At 40.7% G+C, this 16,828-nt stretch overlaps 2 protein-coding genes across 2 annotated transcripts; one reads left to right on the forward strand and one right to left on the reverse strand.

Moving 5' to 3' along the window:
• Window positions 1–2,522: 2,522 nt before the first annotated feature.
• On the forward strand, window positions 2,523–7,962 carry mrps18a (mitochondrial ribosomal protein S18A). The gene is made up of 6 exons (XM_005914283.3): window positions 2,523–2,738; window positions 3,931–3,962; window positions 4,253–4,357; window positions 4,449–4,572; window positions 7,243–7,315; window positions 7,420–7,962. The coding sequence occupies exons 1-6, from the start codon at window positions 2,591–2,593 to the stop codon at window positions 7,562–7,564; spliced, it is 627 nt and encodes a 208-aa protein (XP_005914345.1). The 5' UTR covers window positions 2,523–2,590; the 3' UTR covers window positions 7,565–7,962.
• rsph9 (radial spoke head component 9) lies at window positions 7,815–11,879 on the reverse strand. Its single transcript, XM_005914284.3, has 5 exons — window positions 11,155–11,879; window positions 10,873–11,041; window positions 10,531–10,660; window positions 9,973–10,119; window positions 7,815–8,301 (listed from the first exon to the last, which is right to left on the reverse strand). Exons 1-5 carry the CDS (start codon window positions 11,379–11,381, stop codon window positions 8,141–8,143), a joined length of 834 nt encoding a protein of 277 aa, XP_005914346.1. The 5' UTR covers window positions 11,382–11,879; the 3' UTR covers window positions 7,815–8,140.
• Between the last annotated feature and the right edge of the window lie 4,949 nt (window positions 11,880–16,828).

Below are 16,828 nucleotides of genomic sequence, written 5' to 3' on the forward strand. Positions count from 1 at the left end.
CCGGTTCTGTTCATAATTTTTATGGACAGGATTTCTAGGCGCAGCCAAGTGGCGGAGGGCTTTCGCTTTGGTGGCCTCAGAATCTCATCTCTGATTTTTGCGGATGATGTGGTTCTGTTGGCTTCATCGGGTGAGGGCCTCCAGCTCGCACTGGAACGGTTCGCAGCCGAGTGTGAAGCAGCGGGAATGAGGATCAGCACCTCCAAATCTGAGGCCATGGTTCTCAGCCGGAAAAGGGTGGAGTGCCCACTCCGGGTCGGGGATGAGTTCCTGCCCCAAGTGGAGGAGTTCAAGTATCTCGGGGTCTTGTTCGCGAGTGATGGGAGAAGGGAGCCGGAGATCGACAGACGGATTGGGGCTGCGGCTGCAGTAATGCGGACGCTGCACCGGTCAGTCGTGGTGAAGAGGGAGCTGAGTGTAAAAGCGAAGCTCTCAATTTACCGGTCGATCTACGTCCCTACCCTCACCTATGGCCACGAGCTGTGGGTAGTGACCGAAAGAACGAGATCGCGGATACAAGCGGCAGAAATGAGCTTCCTCCGAAGGGTGGCTGGCCTCTCCCTTAGAGATAGGGTGAGAAGTTCGGCCATCCGGGAGGGGCTCAGAGTAGAGCAGCTGCTGCTCCACATCGAAAGGAGCCAGCTGAGGTGGTTCGGGCATCTGACAAGGATGCCCCCTGGGCGCCTCCTGGGTGAGGTGTTCCAGGCATGTCCCACCGGGAGGAGGCCCCGGGGCAGACCCAGGACACGCTGGAGAGATTATATCTCTCGGCTGGCCTGGGAACGCCTTGGTATTCCCCCGGACAAGCTGGAGGAGGTGGCTGGGGAGAGGGAGGTCTGGACCTCTTTGCTTAGGCTGCTACCCCCGCGACCCGACCTCGGATAAGCGGATGAAGATGGATGGATGGATGGATGGACCTCATTAGCCACTCTAGCTAGTGTTGTTTGTCATTACGGGGCGATCGTGGCTCAAGAGTTGGCAGTTTGTCTTGTAATTGGAAGGTTTGCTGGTTTGAGCCCCGGCTCGGACAGTCTCGGTCGTTGTGTCCTTGGGCAAGACACTTCACCCGTTGCCTACTGGTGGTGGTCAGAAGGCCTGGTGACGCTAGTGTCTGGCAGCCTCGCCTCTGTCAGTGCGCCCCAGGGCAGCTGTGGCTACAATGTAGTTTGCCATCACCAGTGTGTGAATGGGTGGATGACTGAATGTAGTGTAATGTGCTTTGGGGTCCTTTGGGACTAAGTAAAGTGCTATACAAATACAGGCCATTTATTGGGTTATTTTGACCTCTCTAAGACAAACCTATAAATAAATAATAATAATAAAAAAAAATTTTATTAGAGAAAATGTGCATTTAAGCAGCAGTTTTTTTTATATGTAACACTTATTACTAGCTTGGCTTGAAAGCTAGAACTTACCCTGAGGAAAGTTTTTTTTTTTAACTTATCTCATGATGTAGGAGCAGTTAAGGGTTTCATCAAGGTCTGTTTTTTTAAACAGATAAAGCCTAGAGTAGAGTCTAAATGCTTAGAAAACAGCAAAGAAAGAAAGAAAGAAAGAAAGAAAGAAAGAAAGAAAGAAAGAAAGAAAGAAAGAAAGTGGACAATGGCATAGTGTTCAGATGTTAACGTTATCAAACATCAGATACTTTATCTTCCTCTTTATCTGTCCCCAAAGAGTCTACCTGTATCTTTTGCTTTCTGCTCAAAATGTTTGGCATGTTCTGTACAATACTTGTGTTGGTGTCTCTCATACTTCTACATCTGATAAGTACGGCTTGGATAGAGATGACCCTATCTCTAAAATCTAAAAAACAACATCAAAAGGATAAAAACATTGAGAGGATCCAAAAAAACATGCTGTGGTTTAGACTAGGCGTTATTTGTCCTTCCTCTAGGACATTGAGTTTAAATCTTCCTTGAAGGCAATTGACTTGTACTGTTATACTAGATCTCTCTCTGGGTTTAAAAAAAAATCTCCGAAGCACGCTGCCCCGTTTCGCTGGTTTTCTCCTGTGTATTAGATAAATTGCATACATATCAGTGTGGCATGTCTTTATTGATTTTTCTCTTGTGTTTAATTTTGCTTGATATTCTGCTGCTGTGTTGTTTGTGGGTTAATCTATTAGTTAGATTTCAATCTCAGATTGCATTTTGTCATCCTTTGAGGCTATAGGCTGACATTTCATGAAGGTACATAAATCTAGGAATTAATCTCATTGGACTTGAAAATTTATTTACTTTTGGATATAAAGCTTTTTATAAAAGTTGCTTATTAAAAAAAATAACAAGGTTATCCAAAAGTAACAACATATAAAGCTTTTTTAAAGTCAGTTATTAAAACAACTAAAACAAACAAATGTCATACACGAACATGGGAACAAAAATGTACAATGATATTTCTGTAGTTGTGTAACCTGTGGGATCCCCCCCCCCCTTTTTTTGTCCCTCTTAGATGTAATAAGCGGTTTTCGCCATCGGTGTCGCTCTTTTATTCTCGCGAGAATAACAGACAGGAAGGAACCGCCATTAAAATGTAGGAGGAGAAGAAGAAGAAGACAGGAAGGAACGAAGGAGAAAGTCAAGAATTAAACATGGCAGCCCGCAGTGTGTTCAGGTCTCTCTGGACCTCATTTGCGGGCTTAAAACTTGAATCCAGAGGCACCAACTTGAGTTCTTTAAGGACGATAAGTGTTCCCCAGCTTACTTCTTTAACTATCCAGAAAAGGGGGATTCGTCAAGGTGAGACATGTGTGCAAACGTTACAGCTTTAGCCTGTCGGTGGGATAACTAGCATGTTTTGCTAAATACACCGCATGTTTTTCATTTCCTATCACTTATAGGACACGCTATTCTCCTGTTGTGTTTTCCAATAAAGAGACAATACATTAGTTAAATGATGACGACCACATCTGCGTGAAACGTCAGTCGGCGGCGTCTGCAGGTGTTGACTTTTCAGTTAACTTTGCTGAGGCTTATGCCTTATGTACTGCAAGAACTTCTGAAACCTTTAAGGAGCTTCTTTTTTCAGCTTTCTAACAAAGTTATAGAACCCATTAAAATAATTTAAAAATGTCAGTAAGATTGCGGCAACGTTGAAAAATCCACATTTTACCAAAATCAAAAACAATAAGCCTAACAGCATATTCTAATACAGGTACTACATTCATCAAAACAATCTCAACAATTCAGCACGTGCATAAATATTATATAATATGCATTAATATAAAGATTAGTTGTTCATCTTTAACAACTAACTTTATGATAGTTAAAATGAATGAACTTCTTTCATTTTCGGAATTAAAGGAAATTATAGATATCTAGTTTGAATTTGGTAGACCCAAGACGGGTCAAACAGAGTATAATATTACTTTGAAACTAGTAATGTAAAGATTTTAATATTGCATTGTAAGAAGTTGTAGTCATCTGTTCTCACATTAGAATCAAGAAATGCAGATTTCTGTAGCTTTAACCAGATGTGTTAAAGCTACAGGAATAGCTTTAACAGTTAATGAAAATAGTTTGAAAGATCAATTCTGTTGATAGTTTTGGAGTTAGTAGTTGAACGAGTAATATTGATTGTTGACTAAAATGAAAAAGCACTGTTTATATCTACAATTACAGACTAGTAAAACTTGAATCTAGGATTTTTATTGTCAATTAAAATGTCAGTGTGGAAACCACTTTTGTTTCCACTATGCAGTAGTTGGCACTGTCACCTCACAATGATTGTGATTGGTGGTCTGTATCTTGGTGTTAGCCCTGCGACAGACTGTCCAGGGTGTACTAGGACCTCTCACCCCATGACTGCTGGGCTCCAGCCTCAGAGCATCCTACTTTGGAATAAAACAACATTTAATACATGAATTAGTGAAATTCAACTGCCAAATTAAAATTTAATGTAAAGTCTGATGTTTCATAATGTCTGTTGCAGTGGTGGAGAAGCAAGATGGTAAAACAACAAATGTAAGTAAAGCTCAGAACCATTCAAAATTTTATTGTTGTGAAGTTAAATAATTGCAAAACTTTTTTTTTGAATCATCATCATTGTTTTGGATAATTACACAAAACATTTTGATGTATTTTAATAAGGCCTAATATAAATACGTAATAAACTCTGTAACCAGCAGTGAGAGACCATGTTGGAGTTGAGGAGTATTATTCCGCACTTGTAAATAAATAGCAAATGCTATTAGTATAATAAAAATGCTTTGATTCTGATAAAGTAACTGTCATATCTCTTATTTTTATGTTAGATTGAAGGACAAATTCTGGAAGTTCCAGTCGGAGCACAGCCTCCAAATCCCACAGCCAAGTGTCCAATCTACAGATGGAATCTGCAGAACAAATACAACTACACAGTAAATACTTTCACTGTTATTAGTGACATTATTATTAATATTACTGTATTAGCCTGATTTTCTCTTTCTTTTTTGTATTTTCCCTTCCCAGGATGTCTTGTTGCTCAGTCAGTTCATCAGGTCAGATGGAGGGATGTTGCCCAGGAGAGTCACTGGTCTCTGTCCAGAAGAGCACCGCAAGATTGCCATTTGTGTACAGATGGCTCACAGAGCAGGTCAGTGGAAGTCCTGCTGTTGTGCTTTAAGTTTTTAAGTTACCCATCAGTAGCACCTCCACAGCTCTAGACACGTGTCATATATCATGAAGCCTCCTTGTACTTTCTTTCCACCTGTAAGTGGGTTATTTAGTTTACTCAGATAAAATAAATACAAAGGTTAATAGCCACTTTGTCTGAGTATTTTTATTTAGCTTGGGTTCAGTGGAGTGACTTTTATGTGTCCTTTATTTAGCAAGGTAAAAATGTTTGACAATAAAAATGGTCTTTTTCAAAAGAGATGTAGCCAAGAGGGCAGCAAATTGTAACAAATGTAACATAGCAGTTATATATAGACATTTTAAGAGGCCAGACAGGAATGAATTGATTATAATGTTGGTGCAGTAATGCAGCACTTGCAAAACAGGTCACAAGAAACAAAAGAATTTAGTGTTTGGCAGTCAGTCGTTTTTTAAGCACGGCAAGGGAACAAACTGTACACTGATCATGATTTTCATACTTTTCCTGAGCCTGTCAGAGTATTTCTGCTGCATTAAACACGCACGAGGGGTCAGAAGATCACAGCATAGTTAATTCTTGGCTTTTTCTCTTGCTTTGAGAGATTTCACCTGAGTACACAATTTTGAAACCCCTCTAAGTCTTTCTGCTAAAGATTTATGTGCATTTTGTTAATACCCAGTCATCATGCTGACTTGTTGCTAATGAATCTAATGAATTCCTAATGAGTGAGAAATTCCACCTGTTGGACCCTTCCAACATTTTTCCTGTTTTAATATAAAACATTGACATAGTCATTGTGATACAACCCACTATTTTTCAGGGCTATCAGTTACCTTATATGGATGAATACTAGCAACATGCATTACTATATAATATTTGTTGGTAATTCCCTTAAAAGACAGCAGAGAGATGCAGTTCAGTGAGTCCTGTTATAGGAGGGAGAGCCTAGCAGACACTGAATGGCTCTAGCTGCCTATGTCAACAAATGCAACTGTGTCCTTAACTCCAGTATTCAGGTGGATGAGTTGTTTTAAAAACAAGTCTGGTCATGAAATTTCCTCTCTGCTAAATATTTCACAGTTAGTATTATTATAATAAAGTAGAAATGATTTGGAACGACAGCAAATCAGATATGAACTGATAGGCCATGTAAAATTAGAGTGGGGTTATGGGATGCTAAGGCACTTACTGCACTGAGGTCAAATCAACTTTCTGCAGAGTACTCACTACAGACCTCCAAGCTTCATGTGGCCTTCAGATAAGCTCAAGAACAGTGTGTAGAGAGGTTCATGGAGTGCGTTTTCATGGCCGAGCAGCTGCATCCAAGCCTTAAATCACCATGCTGTCTGGCAATCCGATGGACGAGTCTGGGTTTGGTGTTTGTCATGAAACCAGTACTTGTGTGACTGCATTGTGCCAAGTGTAAAGTTTGGTGGAGGGAGGATTATGGTGTGGGGGTTGTTTTTTTTTTTAGGAGTTGGGCTTGCACCCTTAGTTCCAGTGAGAGAAACTCTTGATGTTTCAGCATCCCAAGACATTTTGGACAATTTCTCTCCCCAACGGGGCAGGGATAGCTCAGTAGGTGGAGTGGTGGCCCCGTGATCGGAGGGTCAGGGGTTCGATTCCCCTGAACAGCTACCCTGAGGTACCCCTGAGCAAGGTACCATCCCTACACACTGCTCCCCGGGCGCCCAATTGCTGCCCACCGCTTCACTGAGTGAATGGGTTAAATGCAGAGAGGAATTTCCCCACGGGGGTTAAATAAAGTACACTTTCTTTCTTTCTTTGTGGGATCAGTTTGGGTTTGACCCCTTCTGGTCCAACATGACTACTCACCAGTGTACAAAGCAAGGTCCAAAAAGAAATGGATGAGTGAGTTTAGTGTGGAAGAACTTGACTGGCCTGCGCAGAGTCACCTCACCCGACAGAACACCTTTGGGATTAGAGTGGAGACAGTGAGTCAGGCCTGGTCGTGAAACATCAGTGTTTGACCTCACTAATGTGCTTCTGGAAGAAATGCCCAAAAATTCCCATAAACGCTCTTAAACCTTGTGGAAAGCCTTCCGAGAAGAGTTGAAGCTGTTATAGCCGCAAAGGTTAGGCTGACGTCATATTAACGCCTATGGATTAAGAATGAGATATCCTTGAGTTCATATGCGTGTAAAAGCAAACAAGCGAATACTTTTGGCAGTACACTGCATTTTCTTTGTACTTTTCAAAATCAAGCACAAATAATTTTAACTTTTGAGTTCTGTTTATACCTTCATTTTACAAAGCATCACAGCTTGTTATGAAAGGTTTGAATTTGACACTGCCTAAAGGCAAATAATTGTGCAACCTGGACCAAGACATGATAGTAGGGTTGTAAACTTGTTCTTGCTTGTTCCTCAAGTCTTTTATTCATTTTAGAACAACCTGAATTTGTCTGCTTCACGTGTTTATTATCTACTACGCAGACGATAAACACTGTCAGCTGTAACATTACATTAAATGAAAACTGAGCAGTAATTTGGTGACTGTAATGACAGTGAGAAGTAAATCTTAATGTGTCATCAGTACATTGTCTTTTATAACTGTCTTTTGAGAGTTTGTAACAGTATTTATTTTTTTTAATACAAGTACTGAGAAATTTAAGTTAATAAATGCATCTTGTTATTTTGTGTGTTCAAGGTCTGCTTCCTGACCATAAACCCAAACTTCCAGAAGACCATGTCCCAAAGAGACCCAAGCCCAAACTTAACAGGTGACGCATGTATCCATATCTGCGTATGCTTTTTTTTTTTATTTCAGCATTTGTATCCAGCGCAGTGCAGTTAATAATTCCCCTGCATCTCTGTTTGTGTACAGATACCTGACTCGCTGGTCCATCGACTCAGTGAAACCCATCTATAAAACTGGACTGAAGTGGTGTAAGAAGCGTATGCCTGTTGGCCACCCAATACTAAAGAACAATGTGCGTTATGGTGTCAAGCCCTTGTACATAAAACACTGAAGGACCAAAAGCCTGAAAGATTGGTACAACTGGAGGAAAGTGGGTGGGCCCATTTATTCAGGGATGAAACCACCATATCCCTGACTGCTAACCTTGACCGTTGTCATACAGTTCTGAGAAGGGAGGAAACAATTCCTAAAGGCTTCATCCATCTGTGTTTATGCTAACTTTTGTTTATTAAGCTGAGTCACTCTTTTAATGAATCACACTCAGACCCACCCGACACCATCTATTCTGGCTGTTGCTTTTCAAAAAAAAAAAAAAAAACTCTTGAAGGAAACCTGCTGACAACTTAATGCAAGCAACAACCTGATCAGTGTTACAGTTTCAAAGTAGGTGGTATGGTGACTGTGTATACTCAATGCAACACAGATGTGCAAATAAAATATGTGTGTTTACTCTGCCTCTCAACATGTGTTTACTGTGTAGGCACGGCCTTTGTGAATTGGAAGTAAATACAACAAAAAGTCTGTAGACACTAAACTGACTGTACCAACCTAGTTTTATTTGTTTTATAATACAACAAGCAGATTTTGGTTTTGTGAATTACTGAGTATGCAGCTTGAAAAAAAGCTTTTATAGCATGAAAGGAAGGTCCAAATTCTTGGTCCCGTCACCTATATAGATGTATCCATGCTGTGGTGTCATTGGCACGTGGTAGAAGGTCAGGCCGAACCACAGCAGACTGCGAAGCACGCACACTTTTCTTGCGAACTCAAACTGAAGACTCCAAGATCCTAGACACAAACACACAAGACTTGTAAACAGTTAATAGGAAAAGCAGGACGCTGCTAAATTATGTTCTCCAACAGAACCGTGAAGCTGAGCTGAAATAAAGGCTAAACACTAATCTTTGGAAATCTTACACTATTCAGCCAGAGGATACACCAATGAATCACGCTTCTGTGCTTTTGATGTCTATAGTCTAACCCGTTTGCCAAGTATGTTCGGGGTGTGACCATGAACGCCAAGAACCTAGGGAATTAAAACAAAGGCCAATATTTAAAAAAAAAAAAAAAAAAGTTGCAACTTTCCTGTTTCTGGATTTGATTTCAAAATATGATGCAACTAAAAGTAAAAAAACCCACGTCAACAGTATGTAATGTTCGTAGCAGGAGGCGAAACAAACTTAAATCAGGAGCTGGAAGCGGTTTGAGGGATGGTTAAGGAAAAGGGGGAGAGCCCAGCTTTGGGTCTCAGAGGAAAGCACCTGTCTTTTGGTGGAGATACATGATCCTGTTTTTCCCCCAGTGTCCCGTTAAGAAATGTTAACTCTTTATCCTTTCAGGCAGGAACATGCAATCCGCTGCAGTGAGCGTGGCACTGAAACAGCTGTGTGCTGTCTGCTTTAGACATGATGCAGCTGACATCCGCATCAACACAAAGAACACACACCGACTTGTACACATGTGGAAGCTCTCAGTCAGACATCTGCTGCATGTTTGGTTAAGGGTGCTAAACCTTTTTTTCTCTCTCTCTCTCTCTCCCTCACACACCCTGTTAAATCCAGACACTCACTCTTTACATTCACTCTGGTCTGGAGCATATCCAGTCGCTAACCTCGCAGACATGACTTTGCATGTCTGCTTTCACATTATTCTTTGCACAGTGTTCACTGTTGACGTTTTCCTGCTATGTGTGATAGTTTTTTTCCCCAATAATGTGCAGCCAGGATTATCATGTCATGCTTTCTGCTACATTGCCACATAATGATAGATGGTAGTAGTCTGTAGATGATATTATAGTTTGAGTTTGACTCCCATCCAAATGTGAGAAAATTCCATTAATCATGCAACATCAGTTTGGTTGGTGGTCCTATGTTACTGGTTTCTCTCCTGGTTCTCATTTTCCTCTCTCCCCTCAGGAATTGTTTATGGTAGAAGGCCAAAATCAAATTAATCTGCACCAAATCCTGTACTCAAAGCCCAGATATTCCAAATCCAAAAAGCCTGAGTGTCAGACCAAAGCATATAAACTCTGGGTAAGTAGACACAGGGAAATTCTTCTAAGCATATATTCCCAAAAATCCTTCCCATGTGGCTGGTATGTTAATGTCAGACGGTTTTAGAGGTTTGTGTTTATTGGTAGCCTCACTTGAACCACCGTTTTACTGGTAAAATTATGCAATTTGTTTCCACTTGGAAGAAGACCCTTATGGTTTTCAAACAGCTGAATCACCATAAGCGTTTTCTGTGAAAATCACCCCTTGTAATGTAGCACAGGAAATGGAACACATGTTAACGTCAAATCACCGCCCAATTCTGCTGAGAGATCAGTTATAAAATAAGAGCAATTAGCAGAAAATGAAATACTTGTTAAAAACAAATCTTAAGACCTGCACTGTTGAATTTATGCAATGAAAAAAATGTGACTGTGTGTTCAGGACAGATTAAGCTCTGTAGTGTCACCTTTCGGAATGTCATCACTGAGTGCATCCAGATAGTCCATTGCTGGGTTCCAATCACCCATGTCCAGGGCAGATTTCTTCTTCATATTTTTTGATTGTCTGAAGTGAAGGAAATTGTCAAGCTTCCTTGCTTCTGCCTCAGACAGACCTGAAGAAAAATCACACAATTTTGCCCATGTTTTACAAAAGATACAACAAAATACTGTATTTGTTGTTGATAAATGCAATAACATATCATTTTGTATGACATCAACGTTCACCATCATGTTGGCCCAAAGGTAACATGAAAAGGAATAACAGAAACAATGCACTTGTTTTAGTAGCCAAAAGTTTGTTGGCTGGCAAACTTAAGACAAGCCTTTCATGTGCCTTCTTGACTAGGGGAACATTATGGGTGCTGCAAGGTTTTAATCCATTACAGTGCGTTACCAATGCTGTTCTTGATGACCGTGGTCCTCCCAACTACCTTCAGATCATTAAGAGACTGTTCATTTCTTTGTAAGTGAAGTGAAGCAAGGGGATCAAATTGTTATTTCCCCCACAGTATATACATATTTACCACAGAAGCTGCGGTTGAGCTGGACAAGACCACGTGGACTCTTGATGAAGGCACCACGAGGCACCACAGACACTTCTGCATCGATCTGATGAACGGACACTGCCAGTCTTTTTTCCTCAGTTACTGTTATCTGTAACCAATATAAGCCAGAAAAAAGAAGAAGAAGAAAAAAATCAAACATTTGTCTTGGTTTTTTTACATTATGTTCAGTTTGGTTGCATGTAGATTCTTGTTTGAATTCATTGCATCATCGAACACTGCAGTAACACTGAATGGAACAGGAAAACACTTCATCCTGTAATTCAATTCGCCGTCTTACTAAACAGCACTGATCACACTTACCACTGCCTTCTCATTTACAGGCTCATTTCCCTTTCCTTGCCTGTGGATCTCTTGATGTTCATACACAAATGACGGGTCTCCCATGAAGCGACCCTTTGTAGCTTTGGACACTTCCTCTATCATAGAGTCTGAGGCAGGGGGAAGTAGGAACCAGTCCATGCAGTTCAAGCTGGAGTTAACACCACAAAATAGCAGCCCAATGGTATATCTCACGATCTTAAATAAATGTACAGTGGCTAAAATTAAAAATAAAACAAAAGACACTTGAAGCGGATGTCTTACCTATACAGGTTCTTTTTGTCTTTCATCTCATCTTCTCCTCTCCCCTGAGCAATAAAATAAACCCCATTAATTCCTAATATTTTACCCCAAAACAACACTCGACTGAACTTGTAGTTTTTCTTCAGGAGCACTAAGGAAGACTCCAGGGCGGTTCTTTGCTCGAGGGTTAAAATATGTCCAATACCGGCAACGAGCTCCAAAGAATAATACAACGAATTTGAGTCCATTATGTAACAGCTACAAGCTTTTACAAAGTCGTTTTCAATTAAATTAACGTGTTTTTTCCGACTATCTGTTAGCTAAAATAACAGCTAAAAAGCCCTACAGGTCGTGTCTTTGCACTCTAATGGCAACAAACACAGTTGCCATGGTTACGCAGGGTTATTTCGCTCATCGTGTTTATTTACTATTCTGAATAACTCCCCCCCCCCCCCAAGTGTTTCGTGCCTCTACGGGACATAACGATTAAAACAGACACGAAACATAGTTCATGTCGGGCGTGTTTGCTTATGATGTTTCCATAAACCAGACCACGAGCGACTGACGTCATCAACTCAAGTGTGTGCGTGCTAGCAGCGGTTCGGGGTGAAGCAGGCGGATAAAGTGCATAAACGTATAAATGTCAACCTGTCTGAATATGGTCACGTTTGTGCCGGAGGGAAGATTTAATGAAAGCTTTCCGTCTTAACTCTTGAGACAGGTATTAACACACAAAAACATGTCGGAAGAAGAGCCAAGTAGACTACTGTGTCCTGGCTGCTGGCGGATTGATTTATTTTCTGTACAAGCAGCAAGTAAAAGTGTCTTAACCGAAACTTTACACAGGGCGTCACAGAAGCCATTTTTACTCAGGTGTAACTAATAACATTAAATTGGCCTCTGTACCTAAATAGAAAAACATCCTGTCAGTGTGAATGCTTTCATTTAGATCTGGTCATGCTGCAGTACTGTAAAAAGTATATGACTATTAACATGTAAAATGGGTACATTTGGTTGGGGAAAAGTGCAAAAGGTAACTTCTGCCCCCCCCCCAAAATAACAAAGCAAAGCAAAACAAAACAAAACATGAAGCCAACATGGAAATGGGGCAAAAAACTGAAGTTTGACAGAGTGCCACTAGAGCACTCACCCAGCAAAGAGTCCAATCTGGCCCACTGAAGAGTTGGAAAATGTGAAGAAGGGTATAGATTTTGGACTTTTTAACTTTATTTTGATAAATATTACAGCTTTATCTGCTGATAAAGAGCAAACTCATGGTCATTTTCTCTAAATTATCAAACTATTCTTTAATTACAACACAGACTGGGAAATATGCTGACAGAAATATTTTCTGTAATTTTACACATTTGTTTCTTACAGTTTAAGCCCAAAGATTTGTGCTGACAGATTTCTTACATTTACCATCTCAGTCTTGATGCATTCTCAATCATCCAGGAAAGTAAATCTCCAAAAAGTTGATTCTGTTCATCTGGACGTAGCGTTTTGTGGGAGAAACGTTTCGTCACTCATCCAAGTGACTTCTTCAGTCTCAGCTGACTGCAGGTTTCTCCAGTCTTATAAACAGTATATTTGCATAATGACTGAAACCAGCCCACTGAAGGAACAATGGGCTGGGAGGTCAGTTCCTTAAAGATAATTATGCAAATTCATGACACCTGGGTTAAAATAAAATCTCAGGATGTACCACAATTCACGGATCACATTAACTTGGTGGACCGGCACATCAAATTCACCAGGGAGGATATGAAAAGTGGCAGGTTAGCCTTCTTGGACTGTGAGATTTCCATCAGTATGGGGGACATCTAAAAGCTGATGTGTACCGTAAACCTACACATACGGATCAGTATTTAAAGTTTGACTCTCATCATCCACTGGAGCACAAACTGGGTGTCATTAGGACGGTACAACACAGAGCGAACACCATCCCCACTGACACAGCGGCCAGGGAGGCAGAGCAGCAGCACATCAAGAAGGCCCTGAGTAAATGTGGTTATCCCAGCTGGACGTTTGTCAAAGCTGGAAAGGCACCTAAAGAAAGCTCCAGCCAATCCAGGAGAGAAGGACAACTGCTGCCCAAGCGAAAACCTCTAGTGATCCCATATGTGTCAGGAGTATCGGAGCAGTTGAGATGCATTTTTTCTAAACACCGGGGCTCTGTGGCTTTTAAACCCCAAAACACGCTGCGCCAAAAACTGGTCTACCCCAAGGATCGGGTCCCCCGACACAAACAGAGTAACATAGTGTACGCTGTTAAGTGCCAGGAGGATTGCCAGGATTTATACATCGGGGAAACCAAACAACCTCTGGCGAAGCGGATGGCACAACACAGAAGAGCTACCTCGTCAGGCCAGGACTCTGCAGTCTATTACACCTACAGGCCAGTGGACACTCTTTCAGTGAATTACACATCCTGGACAGGGAGGAACGCTGGTTTGAGCGTGGAGTCAAGGAGGCCATTTACGTGAAAAGGGAAAGACCATCTCTGAATCGAGGAGGGGGCCTAAGGGTACATCTTTCACCATCTTACAATGCTGTGATTGCAGCCATTCCCCAACTCTCTGTGAATGGTACTCATGGCCATTGATCAGTGGTCTTTGATCAGTGGGTTTTGGTCAGTGGTTGTTGATCAATGGTCATGAGAATTTGCATAATTACAGTTTTTTCTGAATGCTTAAACCCTAACTGTGATTCTTATAGCACAATTTCTAAAACTATTAATACTTATAGCAAAACCACTCACTGAGTTTGCAAAACTAAAAGCACAGACACTGCTTTGCACTCAGTTTGCCATTTTGTAACACACTTTGAAAACCTGTAGCTACAATCCACTGCACGGCACTCTTTTTGCAGAACTGTAAACACAACTCACTGCTTTACATTCAATTTCCAAACGATCAACGCACTTCTAGCAAAACTATACACATTTATGGCCATTATTTACACTATTTTGCCAGCTGTCTGGCACACTGTCACATGTGAAAACTTTTTTAGATAATTAGTTCACTTTGCAATCAGCCTAAGCACTATAATACAGGTAAGCTGTGTGTGTGGAGTACAATGGAGGGAGCAGGAAGGGTGAGAAGTAGAGGAGGCCGAGGAAGAGGACGTGGAGGTGAAGAAATAGGACAAAGAGGACGACAAGGACAAGGAGGAGCAAGAGGAGGACGAGGAGGGGGGAGAGGAGGACGAGGAGGGGGGAGAGGAAGGGTAAGAAGAGTAAGAAATAGAATTGCTGATGACATCAGAGCTATAATAGTGGACCATGTAATCATCCATGGAGTGACCCTGAGGGAAGCTGGCCAACGGGTTCAACCTAACTTGAGCTGCTACACTGTAGCAAGCATCATAAGGACATTTTGAAATGAGAATCGGTTAGTACAGTCACTTTGCACTAAGATTTGTAGCACTGCCATATGCCAATGAGAAACACAACAATACCATAGATGTAAAATTCCAGAAGATATTTTCCCCAGTGCTTGGACTAGAGGACATTGCATGTGATGTAGACAAAACTTTGTGACCGGACCCAGAGAGACGACACGATGTAGACTGATTTCTTTTTTTTCCTCAGTGAAATTACTATTTTGTTTTGACTTGGAAATAAACACTTGTGTTTGTTTTGTTGTGTGTGAATAAACACCAGTACTTGAAGTTTGGATCCGTCTATGTTTATGGACCTATGACAACAGTATGAGCTCAATCTGACATGGCCTACCTTGTGCACAGAGAAAGCAAAAGCCAGATGTGTTTTTCATTCATACCATCAGTGTGTAGTTGGTGCCTTGTGTGCTTATTAATGTGATGGCTTGTGTTAACTGTTGGATACCAAAATACCATTTTTACAAAGGTGTGGAGAGTTAAGCAAGGGTTATTCGCTTTTACAAGAAAACTACAATGTTTTGCTAATTGGGTGAAGAGTTTCCTTATTTGTGTGTAGAGTTTTGCAAAAATAGCCAATAGTTACAAAAAATGTGCTTAAGCCATCAGAAAAAACTGTAAGATTAAGGAACTGACCTCCCAGCCCATTGTTCCTTCAGTGGGCTGGGTTCAGTCATTATGCAAATGTACTGTTTATAAGACTGGGGAAACCTGCAGTCAGCTGAGACTGAAGAAGTCACTTGGATGACGCTACGCTACGTCCAGATGAACAGAATCAACTTTTTGGAGATTACCATCGCACTTTTTCAATAGCATGTAGAAAAACTGAGAGATGCTGGTAAAATGACACTTCTTTCTTGTTATTTTGAGATATCTAAAGGGATTAAATGTGTAGTGTTCTTTACACAGACAGAAAAGCCAGTTTGGTCCATTATGTAAAATCAGTTTGATGTCCTCTGCACTAGAGGCTGGCTCTAAAATGGATCAGATCCACAAAGTCTGATGTTAAAATGTTCAGTTTAACAGTATTACAAAGCATATTTACAGTCTTAACCTCACATTTCCTCCACTGTTTAACATGGCAAATTGGGCAAGATTAAAACACACAATTTTTTGTTAGTTAAACAAAAAAAGAAAAAGGTTTTTACCATATTTTATTCTTTTACATATGCTGACAGCCTCTTGCAGCTTGCAGCACTATTCCTGGACACCTTGACCTTTCTGCACTCATTCCTGGCTGAGGAATTGTAAAAGTTGTTGCTTCTATAGTTAAATAAATATTTGGTACGTTACTAAATATTTACTATCATATAAGTAGGGATGGGGAGTGTTTCTTTTAGAGCCGTGTCTTTAGTAAAAGAAGTAATAAAATGCTGAAAACAGCTCTTTACATATGAAACTGTATTATTGGCAAATTGTGTAAAAAAAAAAATCCCCATTAGTGTTATATTGATTAGTAGTACTGCTGTAGATGTTTAGAACCTAGCACTGTGTCATGTTAACTGTATGTACCTACAGCAGGATTAAAAATATTAATGAAAAATGAATCTATAAAAAAACCCCAGTCAAGTTGCTGGTTATATTATACTGGATGTGCAGCCTGAGAAGTGCAAGCTACAGCTTTGGTGAGTGAAATTCTAGTCATTTAGTAGTCCTACTCACATTGACTTACTCAATATGACTGCATTGCACCTGTACAGTCTTTGAATACAGATTGCTAACCAAGTTAGTTATCCTGATGAATTATCACTCAATCCTCTGATTCGTATAAATTAACCTCTAGCTGGAAAACGCAACATGGTGGCAGCGAAATGAATACACTGAAGCTTCAGAATGCTCAAGTGTCTAACGTTGGCGTCATGGACGGGTTTCAAGGTTCCAGACCAATCTCTCCCGTTTGTCTTCTGCTTTGCCTCTGCAATCTAAGAGAGAAAACTGTGACTACATTTCACTGCGAATGTACTGTGTGTGGATGGTTGTAAGCGTGCAGTGAAAATCCATTATTTATTTCTTTTTTGGAATAGCAAAGTGACTTGTGCCCTCCTGTCAAAGTTGGTTGCTAGTTCAGTTCAAATGGTCTGCTGCCAACCTGTTGATGTCATGGTGGCTATGTCCTTTATTTATACTGTCGATGGAAAAGACCAAGCACAATTCCAGGTTTTCTAAATGGTGTGTCAAAGAGTTCAAGAATACAGTTAGATTTTCAGGCTCAAGTGCCCTCATACAGATGATTTTACATGAAAAGTGGCATGGCTTTGCAAAACTAGCCTTTTGACCTGTTACTATATTTTGGCTC

This window comes from Haplochromis burtoni, unplaced genomic scaffold (genome assembly GCF_018398535.1).
Source record: "Haplochromis burtoni strain Fernald_Lab_line unplaced genomic scaffold, NCSU_Asbu1 Contig_8, whole genome shotgun sequence".
NCBI classification, from domain to species: Eukaryota; Metazoa; Chordata; class Actinopteri; order Cichliformes; family Cichlidae; genus Haplochromis; species Haplochromis burtoni.